General features: G+C 40.0%; 1 protein-coding gene across 1 annotated transcript in view; it reads right to left on the bottom strand.

Moving 5' to 3' along the window:
- Nucleotides 1–455: 455 nt before the first annotated feature.
- Nucleotides 456–11,639, bottom strand: part of lias (lipoic acid synthetase) — a 30,986-nt gene continuing 19,802 nt past the window's right edge. The window contains exons 8-11 of the mRNA XM_072567809.1: nucleotides 9,847–9,992; nucleotides 7,539–7,609; nucleotides 3,586–3,697; nucleotides 456–1,819 (exon numbers count right to left, since the gene is read on the bottom strand). Of these exons, the coding sequence (XP_072423910.1) occupies nucleotides 1,767–1,819; nucleotides 3,586–3,697; nucleotides 7,539–7,609; nucleotides 9,847–9,992 (382 nt within the window). The 3' untranslated portion in view covers nucleotides 456–1,766. The remainder of the gene's footprint in view (nucleotides 1,820–3,585; nucleotides 3,698–7,538; nucleotides 7,610–9,846; nucleotides 9,993–11,639) is intronic.

Genomic DNA, 11,639 nt, shown 5'->3' with positions numbered 1-11,639 from the left:
GCCCAGCCAGTAACGCCCAATTCCCCTAAGTGAACAAACATCTGGATCACGTAGAGAGAATTTGAACTTTTCTTACAATCTTCCATCATCATGAACATAAGATCTCAGGCTAGGAAGATTTTATGAAATCATAGTCCTGGTACCACTGAAGTGAGAGAATATCAGAAAATTGGTCCGAAAATCATGGCTAAATTCACAACACCTACCTGTTAAGCAAACTTCTACGTTAGGAATTTAAATTTTTAAGTCGGAAAACCTTGTGAAATCTTAAAATGTAGCACCAATTGTTGTGAACCAAGCAATAAAAGATAATTTACTGTTATCAGTATGGCAGGAGTTTGGGACCCCAATAATTATTGCATACACAAATGTTGGGGAGTTTAGGAAAATAAGAATTACAGGAGCTCCATTCATTAGCTGACAGAAAAATATAAGGATTAGAATGAACCTACCAGTGTGTTGTAGTTATTTTTATTAATATCACATTTCGTTCATTACAAGTTTTTTTAAACCCATATAACAGTACAATACTTCAGTGTTGAAGGATGTATTCAGTTTTCATTTACCTGCATCAGGTTCACACCAAATTAAATGTTACACATGTAAAACATTCTAACTGATTATATTAGTGCATCTCTGATGTTTTAGAAATACATAATTCAGCATATTGTTTAACCCAATTTACAAAAGATTAACAAAGATGTGCAGGAAGGAAGGGAAAAGTCATTTAAAATGGTACGACCGGATGAGAAAATCAATTAATGAAGCATATGGAATCTCCAGTTTTATAAATAGAAGCATTGAATACAAAAGCAAGGATTTTCCAGTGAACGGTCATAAAATATCAACCAGACAATTATCCAGTTCTGGACATAACACTTCAGCAAAGTTGAGAAGGAATTGAAAAGAGTGCAGTAAGAATGTACAAGATTGGATCTGGAGTGATAAACTTCAGCTATCTGGACCTTGGGTTAGATTCCTTCAAGAAGGATGTTTGTAAAAGTAAAGCTACCACTGTCCTGCTGGACCACAGGGCTGTTCTCTCAGTAGATACGGCTGGTGGTGTTTTAATGAGAGTGTCACCACGTCTTAGATGAGGGGAGGGGGTTGAGAAAGACAGTGCTTCATGAGAATCTCAGTTGATGTGGGAATTAAACCTCCATTGTTGGCATCACTCTACATGTCAAATCAACTGTCCAGTCAACTGAGCTAACTGCTGTAAGAAAGTCTGCATATCCAATGGGGTGTGCCTTGACATTAAAATTGAGCAAACATAATTAGCTGACTTACAGTTACAGAGAACCAGCATGGATTCCACAGGTCGAATGACCCCTTATGTCCAGTAAACAACCTATGACTTCAACTGAACAAGTGATTGAGTACAACAATCTATTGTGCAATGACCAATTTGTACAACCATTTCATCATCAAATCAACTGCCTTGTTTCCACAATATAATTTGCTTAAAAACCTAAGATGTTTGAAAGCTCAACAGTTTACGGAATGCATCTTCCGAATTCCAGTCAAAATTTAACTTGACTTTTAACCAAAAGGAAAAGTTATCTCTAGGAAAGACTGTACAGAAGCAGGCAGTTCATAATTGATGTTTACATTCTCTAACACCATCATAAAGTTTGCAGTAATTCAATACCACCCATTATCACATTCTCACAGCAATCACAGACAGTTCCTTTCAAATACTGCACCAAATACAAGAAGTGTCATTTTAGTTTTCCAAGATCATAACTTTGACAATTTTCAATCACCTAATTCTTCTCAGCCGTCCTTTCACGAAGTATCTTCTTCAAGAAAAATTCACCTGAAAAAAGAGCGAATGAGTTATTTGTTAGGAGTGTGTTTGCTTAACTTTATTTGAATTTTTAAAATTTTTCTCTTGATTATCCCCAAAGTATCTGGAAACATCATGAAGAAATGTTAAAACACTTATGCCGCTAGGCTCGAATTGCACATGACTCATGCTCAGTTCCAAACATCAATGCTGTAAGTGAGCCTTCATTCTAAATGGAATAGAATCTACATACAAAATGCAAGATCATACAGCTTCCTTGAAGTAAAACAGAAACCTATGCTGCAGAAATTACACTTGCATACAATCACTAACCCAGCTAAACTCCTACCTTTACTGAATATGTTAAGTCCTGTCTAAAGAGAGTGAAAATAAAGATTTGCCAATGCACTAAAACAGAAAGGAAGGTGTAGGATAAGTAGCTAGTTTCCAAGAAGGGCATTTTATCTTTACTGTGATTTACACTGTACTACTTTTCCACCAAACATGATTGTAGAATCTTATTCGATTTCCTATGTTCAGCAGTACGATTTTTAATAAGAACTTCTTTTTAATACTACTTATATTTTATACACTAAGACCATACTTAAGACAAGGTGGAAGAGGTTCATGAGGGGAAGTATTGTCTGAGTGAGACACATGGAAACTACAATAAGATCAAGGATGATGTCCCACATTCAGAGGATGATTGCCTTTTGCTCACTAAAGGTAAATTCCATCAGTAAAGTGTTAATATCAATTTAGGTGCTCAGTTCAAAAGGTTCATTTGAGATAATCTTACAGAAGAGGTAACAATTCTGTCCTTCTGGCATTTCTGGAAAACTGATGTGGACACCAGGGTGGGATAGAATACCCTAAATTTGAGGACTTCACACAGCAAAGTATTCAAGTTTACTTTAGGACTAAAGGTCTCAAATTCAGAATCAACTGGACAAGCCTGTTGTACCTTTTCTATTCACGAAATGTACAAGGAACAAATTATTACATTTTAAAATTCATTATATTTCCAATAAAAAGATATTGAAATCAGCACAAGCCTGTCTTCTAGTCAGGGTACAGAACACTGGAGAGAGACTTGCATGACTGTGCAAGTCTGGGCCCACACTCTTGATGGAAATGAGGGTTGGCTTGGTAGATCAGCAGATAAACACATCATACACACTTAGCTCCTGGGTCTACCAATCCTCATCTCCGTGTAGTTGACCAGTTTTCCAAGGCTGAGGAAACCTGGCTATTCAGAGTTAAAAACAAATGAGGTGTGTTCCAAAATGAGACAAGGTGCTGTCATTAAAAAATGACTTTCATGATCCATCACGTTTTGTAAAACTTGGTGGATTTAGTCCCTTCTGTACTTTGCTGTACAGGTAATGGCAGCCTTGTAACATGCTCAGTATAAATGTAGGTTAGAAATTTATGAATTTAAATGGTCAATTGACCTCTCAAGACTAAATATAACACTTTAATGTTCAAGTTATGGAGTTAGTTCAGAGTTTTCAACTGTTAACAAGATTATGATTGCCACTGCCACTCAGACTGTTGTAAAGCAGTGCCAGGGGGCTCAGCACTTTTTGTGTAAATCAATAGTATGGTTGATACAAAACAGTTGTTGGTAGTTTAAAAGCATCATCCTATTTTATGCATGAGCAGCATGTGATGCTCCACCTGATAGTGGCATTGGCCACAAAAGGAGCCAAAAATCAAAATGATAACTTTGCCTTACTTATGTTGAATTATTGGTGACAGACGTATATAATTCAGTTTAAATACTACTCCCTCACCTGCTTTGTATGAAGAACGTACCAGGGGTCCACTTGCTGTGTACAGGAATCCAAGTTCATTCCCCACATTTTCCCAGTACTTAAACTTCTCTGGAGTTATGTACTCATCCACCTGAGGGAAGATAATGGATGCTGATCACAAAGAATCAACATTCTAAAATGGATCCTGCTGAAGAGAAGAAGAAATGTTTTATTTAAGGAGAGCATATTCAGTGCTAATAAATTTTATTATTACCAGGATTGTCTCTCGGAGGTCACTAAATGTGGCAAGTAGATTTTTAATGAACCAGCCGAAACCTTAAATTTGCTCAAAAAGTTCACAAAATACCTTTTTCTCTTGCCATGTCTCAGGTACCACGACTTCAACAATTCTTAGAAGATTATTAATCAATATTAGACACTTGGAAAAATTTATACTGGTTAATTTTACCAAAAATACAAGTTAGGTTATATTTAGATAGTATCTAAATGTTTGATTCACTTAAGCAACAAATTGAGATTTCAGAAACATAATTGCCTGCCTAACAATGGTTTCCATTGTTATGGGTCAGCTTCTCAAATTGATAAGATGATTAATATAATAAGATTACAATTATTTATCTCATATGTACGTATGGAGAGAAAGCATTAACACGGAAATGTAAAGTTCATTCTGGTGGGTTACGGAGCATCTTCAAGTTTTGTACGGTTTACATGACATATTATAATTCCCACACTCCAATGTCCATGTCTCACATTATATTTGTTGTCCCACAGTGTTTCATAGGCATGGTCTCTTTTACCCAAGGCTGGTTTTATCTTGCAGACAGTGTAGCTCTTATACTCTTAACTGCCCTTGTACATCTGAATTCCCATTTATTGAACAAAATGACTTAAATGTAATCCCTAACTAACTGGAACAGATTCAACTTCTTCACTATTAACAGAATATGGGAGAAGAGAACTGCTTAGTTAGACTGTTCTTGTTGACCTAATGACCTACTTCATTTAAAGACTACTTTAAAGGGGTGCTGTTTCTGCCTAAGTTATAGAAATCTAACATTGGTTTGGAAGTGATGCTGCAGAACATGATACAAGAAAAAGGGCATTCATTTTTGACTTTTTTTTATAATAATCTACAGATAATATCTCAGTTGCTTCTCATTCCTGAAAAAAAGTTATAAAAGAGAGTTATAGAGTTACAAAAATACAGATGAGCAAAACTTGAGGAAATATTTGATCTGTAACATTACGAATTGCCACTGCAGAGGAGATTTACTTTGTTGTTAAGTGTTTTTTGTCAAAACATTTGGATTTCTAGAAAATCTAATTAGGCGAAAGGGAATCAATAAAGATCTTAAAAATATGGCTAAGTAACAGTGAACACATATAAATTGTTTGACTTGTTTTCAGTTGTAAACAAACACACAAATTACAAATAAAAATTTTTAAAAATTGTGTCTTTTCAATTCTGCAACTTGGGAGTTCGATTCAAGACCAAACCGATCAGATTAAACATACTCTGTTTCTTTACAGGTCTTGTCTAAAATTAACAGGAGGAGCCTCGATCACTGCTTGTTATACATCAATACAGAACAGAAAATGTTCCTTAACTTGTCACTAAGTTGTAATTTCAGAGACCACAGGGGTGAGCGATAATGTGAAATGAAGCAGAGATGTATGGATACATTTTTCCCTAAGGCAAAACATTAAATATATTGTTATTGATAAGTTAAGGGAAATTTTCTTCACATCTAGCCAACTAATCCAAAGAGACCTTGGAGTGCAGGTTCATAGCTCCTTGAAAGTGGAGTCGAAGATAGATAGGATAGTGAAGAAGGTGTTTGGTATGCTTTCCTTTATTGGTCAGAGACTAGAGTACAGGAGTTGGAAGGTCATGTTGCGGCTGTACAGGACATTGGTTAAGCCACTGTTGGAATAATGCGTGCAATTCTGGTGTCCTTCCTATCGGAAAGATGTTGTGAAACTTGAAAGGGTTCAGAAAAGATTTACAAGGATGTTGCCAAGGTTGGAGGATTTGAGCTACAGGGCTGGGGCTGTTTTCCCTGGAGCGTCGGAGGCTGAGGGGTGACCTTATAGAGGTTTATAAAAGCATAAAAGGGCATGGATAAGATAAATAGACAAACTTTTCCCTGGGGTGGGGGAGTCCAGCATGACAGGGCTTGGTTTAGGGTGAAAGGGGAAAGATATAAAAAGAGCCCAAAGAGGCAACACTTTCACACAGAGGGTGGTACATGTATGGAATGAGCTGCCAGAGGAAGTGGTGGAGGCTAGTACAATTGCAACATTTAGAGTCATAGAGATGTACAGCATGGAAACAGACCCTTTCGTCCAACCCGTTCATGCCGACCAGATATCCCAACCCAATCTAGTCCCATCTGCCAGCACCCGGCCCATATCCCTCCAACCCTTCCAATTCATATACCCATCCAAATGCCTCTTCAACGTTGCAATTGTACCAGCCTCCACCACGTCCTCTGGCAGCTCATTCCATACACGCACCATCCCCTGTGTGAAAAAGTTGCCCCTTAGGTCTCTTTTATATCTTTCACCTCTCACCCTAAACCTATGCCCTCTAGTTCTGGACTCCTCGACCTCAGGGAAAAGACTTTGTCTATTTTTCCTATCCATGCCCCTCATAGTTTTGTAAATTTCTAGAACGTCACCCCTCAGCCTCCCACGCTCCAGAGAAAACAGCCCCAAGCCTGCTCAGCCTCTCCCTATAGCTCAGATCCTCCAACCTTGGCAACATCCTTGTAAATCTTTTCTGAACCCTTTCAAGTTTCACAACATCTTTCCGATAGGAAGGAGACCAGAACTGCATGCAGTATTCCAACAGTGGCCTAACCAATGTCCTGTACAGCCGCAACATGACCTCCCAACTCCTGTACTCAATACTCTGACCAATAAAGGAAAGCATACCAAACGCCTTCTTCACTATCCTGTCTACCTGTGACTCCACTTTCAAGGAGCTATGAACCTGCACTCCAAGGTCTCTTTGTTCAGCAACACTCCCTAGGACCTTGTCATGAAGTGTATAAGTCCTGCTAAGATTTGCTTTCCCAAAATGCAGCACTTTGCATTTATCTGAATTAAACTCCATCTGCCACTTCTCAGCCCATTGGCCCATCTGGTCCAGATCCTGTTGTAATCTGAGGTAACCCTTTTCGCTGTCCACTACACCTCCAATTTTGGGGTCATCTGCAAACTTACTAACTGTACCTCTTATGCTCGCATCCAAATCATGTATGTAAATGACAAAATGTAGAGGGCCCAGCATCGATCCTTGCGGCACTCCACTGGTCACATCCTCCAGTCTGAAAAACAACCCTCCATCACCACCCTCTGTCTTCTACCTTTGAGCCAGTTCTGTCTCCAAATGGCTAGTTCTCCCTGTATTCCATGAGATCTAACCTTGCTAACCAGTCTCCCATGGGGAACCTTGTCGAATACCCGGGTACATGAAGAGGAAGGGTTTGGAGGGATATGGGCTGGGTGCTGGCAGGTGTGACTAGATTGGTTAGGATATCTGATCGGCCGGACAAGTTGGACCGAAGGATCTGTTTCCGTGCTGCACATCTCTAGGACTCTAAATTAACATGGAGGAACAATAAGAATGTTTGTTCAAAGCCCATTGAGGTGGTCTTACAATAACAGAAACTGATCCTCTAAATTGATCACAAATACTAAATTGTATTTAATTACGTGCAGGTGGAGGACAGTATTTGGGGTTTCACTGTAGTTGATCTAAAGAGATACATGGAAATTGGGCTGTACTTGAGTTAGGAGAACTATGCCCAAGTCATTTCACTTTGCAAACAAATGTTAGACAAGTAAAGAGTGGCTCCATTACTATCCTTTGTGGGATATAACAATTAGTGTAAAAACAACTTATAAACCTCATCCAAGTGTGTGCAACATGCATGCCAGATAGATATAGCGACTGACCTTACCTTTAAATGTCGCTTTGTTGGTTGCATATATTGCCCCAATGTAACACAATCCACTCCAGCCTCTCGTAGTTCTGAGAGAGAACATGAAGATGACTTTTGAGTTATTTAGCAGAGACCAATAAATTGTACTTCTAGCAACTCTGACTAGTGAATTACCACTTCATATCTGCAAGCGGCTATTATCCTTATCTTAAAATGATAAATGAAACAAAAAACATTTAAAATACTACAATTGATCTTTCTCTGCACCTTCTCTGTAGCTGTAACACTAGATTCTGCATCTGTTCTATTACATAAGCACAACAGGGTAAAGTATGATTTGTCTGAATAGGTTGCAAAACAATTCTTTTCACTGTATCTCAGTACATGTGACAATAATAAAGCAAATTAAATGATAATTCAAATCAGTGTGTTAACCAGCACAGTAAAGTTTATTACATCAGTAGGAGGACACCAATAATGGTTTGTTTTTCTGATGTTAAAACATGGATAGGTAAAATTAATTTAAACATGCATTTAGTAAATAGGAGCTTCAGATTCTGGTCTCAAGCTAAATGAAAAATATATTAAAAGCAGAAATAGAAGTCTGCTTAAGAGCATCATAAGAACATACCTGCAGACGCACAAACATATACATGTGGAAGAATTTAATGCTCATCCTATTACTACTGCGGTCAAGATTAGAGTGTTGCTGGAAATGCACAGCAGGCCAGGCAGCATCCGAGAAGCAGGAAAATCGACATGTCGGGCATGAGCCCTTCATCAGGAATGGGGTTGGAGAGAAGGTAGCTGGGAGTGCAATAGGTGGATGAAGGAAGGGGTAAAGGTGATAGGTCAGAGAAGAGGGTAGAGCGGACAGGTGGGACAGGTCATGAGGATGGTGCTGAGCTGGAAGTTTGGAACAGGGGTAAGGGTGGGGGAAGAAGAAAATGAGGAAACTGGTGAAGTCTACATTGATGCCCTGGGGTTGGAGTGTTCCGAGGCAGAAGATGAGGCATACTTCCTCCAGGCATCGGGTGGTGAGGGAGTGGCAGTGGAGGAGGCCCAGGAGCTGCATGTCCTCGGCAGAGTGGGAGGGGGAGTTGAAATGTTTGGCCACGGGGCGGTGGGGTTGATTGGTGTGAGTGTCCTGGAGATGTTCCCTGAAGTGCTCTGCGAGAAGGCGTCCAGTCTCCCCCATGTAAAGGAGACTTCAAAGGATGCAATAAATGACATTTGTGGAAGTGCAGGTGAAACTTTGATGGATGTGGAAGCGGAAAGTGTCAGGAGGGGAGGGTGGGTTGTGAGGGGTTGTGGACCTGACCAGGTAGTCATGGAGCGAACAGTTCTACCTGGTCAGGTCCACGCCCCCCCCCCCCCCCACCCACAACCCACCTTCCCCTCCTTACACCATCCCCTGCCACTGGAGGAACTGCAAAACCTGCGCCCACACCTTCCCTTCACCTCTATCCAAGGCCCCAAAGGAGCCTTCCACATCCACCAAAGTTTCACCTGCACTTCCACAAATGTCATTTATTGCATCCATTGCAGTCTCCTTTATTTGGGGGAGACTGGACGCCTTCTTACACAGCGCTTCAAGGAACATCTCCAGGAACCTGGACCAAATCAACCCCACTGCCCCGTGGCCGAACATGTCAACTCCCCCTCCCATTCTGCCGAGTACATGCAAGTCCTGAGCCTCCTCTATTGCCACTCCCTCACCACCCGACGCCTGGAGGAAGAAAGCCTCATCTTCTGCCTTGGAACCCTTCAACCCCAGAGCATCAATGTAGACTTCACCATCCTCATGACCCGTCCCACCTGTCCATTTTCCTTCCCACCTATCCGTTCCACCATCCTCTCTGACCTATCACCTTTTTACCCCTTCCTCCATCCACTTATTGCACTCCCCAGCCCCACCCTCTCCCATTTATCACTCCACTCTGAGGCTTCCAGCCTCATTCCTGATGAAGGGCACCTGTCCGAAACGTCAATTTTCCTGCTCCTCGGAAGCTGCCTGACCTGCTGTGCATTTCCAGCATCATTCTAATCTTGACTCTAATCTCCAGCATTTGAAGCCCTCACTTTTGCCTATTACTACTGTGACCTACTTGAAATAAAAGTCAAAAATCACAGGAAATGGCGTTTCAGACTGAGATTCTACAGTTTTAAAATATAGATTCTATGTTAGTGGAGAATGATAATAATTTTGAATGTTTGCATTTTAAATGTCAGTTCAGAACTTGAACAAGCATTTTAAAAATATTAAAACTGAAACTAAAAAGCATCTCCCTTTTGTGTGGTGAGGGTTTGTTTTGTTCTCTCTCACCTTTCAGAGTTGCATACACCTGAGAATCCGTCTCGCCGAGTCCCAACATTATCGATGTTTTTGAAAGAAGACTAGGTTTTACCTCCTTTGCATGCTTTAATACACGTAGTGATTGGTCAAACCTTGCCCGAGGGTCCCGAACAGTCCTAAAACAAAGAACATTTCAATATCTAACAGTCACAAATAAGGAAGAAATGAAGCTAGTCTCATTTTCTCTGCTTTAAGTATTTATTCCATATCCCATTAAAAGCAGCAGATGCCTCTGTCTCATGCACTCCTCATGAACAATTATTTGATGCTCTAATCATCCTGTGTAAAGAAATTTTACCCAATCTCTCTTCGCTCCCTCTTGGTCGCAATTTTAAAATGCTAGACCCTTGCTACTAATTCCCTCACTACAGCATACTATCTTTTCTCATTCATAGCAAAATTCTATAAAATATTTTTTAAAATTCCACTCTCAAACAAATGATTCCAATATCACAAATCTCCTTTCATATCTGTAGGTTTCTATTCATGCCATGATAGGAAAATATGGACTGGAAAGGTCATTCAATCCCTCAAGCCTACTTTCATCATTCAATTAGATGTGGTTTCCAGGTACTTTAACAATATTGGGCCATTTTTGTGCTATTTGCTTGATTATTACAGTATTGAAAATGGCACAGCCTCTTGGGGAGAAAGCTTCAGATTTTTGCTAATCTATATGTACAAAAGTGATCTTTAAATCACTCCTAAATGATTGAACTCCAACTCCAAGTTTACTGTTCCTTATTCTGAACTCCTCCACTAGAGGAAACATTTTTTTCCAAACGTCTTCTATAATTATGAAGCACTTTATTAGACACCCTGACAAATACTTAAAATCAAGGGAACTAAACAAGCTTATACAATTTGCCCTCAATATTTAACTCTCTAAACCCAGCAAGTCAGGCTAACCTGTGCTGCAACCCTTCAGAGGCCAAAATATCCTTTCTGACTTGCAGTGCCCAGAAAACCCCAAGACTGGGTTTAATCAAGGCTCCATACAACAGAGTAATCACTTCATTTTTTCACCCAATCTCATGGTAATAAAGGCCAATGTTCAACTTGAACTTTCAATACTTTCTGTACCTACGCACTAGCTTTATTTGATCTATGTATCAAAACACCAAAATCCCTTTGTTCTTTCACAGTTCCTATTCCCTAAAGAAATATTATTTGTTTTTCACAATTGGATCATTTTTAGTTTGACAAGCTGTAACTACTGGAGTGCCACACGGATCAGTGCTGAGACGTTGCGTGGGTAAAAGAAATTGGCAAATGGAATATAACATTAATAAATGTAAAATTGTCAATGCTATTGGGTAGAATAGGCAAGTAGTATACTTTCAAATTGTAGGAGATTGCAGGAATCAGTGGTACGGAAGAATCTGGTGTCCTGGTACACAAATCACAAAGTTACTGTGCAGGTACATAAGGTGATCAGGAAGGCATATAGAATAGGTAAAAACAATGACTGCAGATGCTGGAAACCAGATTCTGGATTAGTGGTGCTGGAAGAGCACAGCACTTCAGGCAGCATCCAAGTAGCTTCGAAATTGACATTTCGGGCAAAAGCCCTTCATCAGGAATAAAGGCAGTGAGCCTGAAGCGTGGAGAGATAAGCTAGAGGAGGGTGGGGGTAGGGAGAAAGTAGCATAGAGTACAATGGGTGAGTGGGGGAGGGGATGAAGGTGATAGGTCAGGGAGGAGAGGGTGGAATGGATAGGTGGAAAAGGAGATAGGCAGGTCGGACAAGTCTGGACAAGTCA

Source organism: Chiloscyllium punctatum, chromosome 1, assembly GCF_047496795.1.
Source record: "Chiloscyllium punctatum isolate Juve2018m chromosome 1, sChiPun1.3, whole genome shotgun sequence".
NCBI classification, from domain to species: domain Eukaryota; kingdom Metazoa; phylum Chordata; class Chondrichthyes; order Orectolobiformes; family Hemiscylliidae; genus Chiloscyllium; species Chiloscyllium punctatum.
Note: the sequence above shows the minus strand (reverse complement) of the source record. Positions and strands in the feature narration are given on the sequence as shown.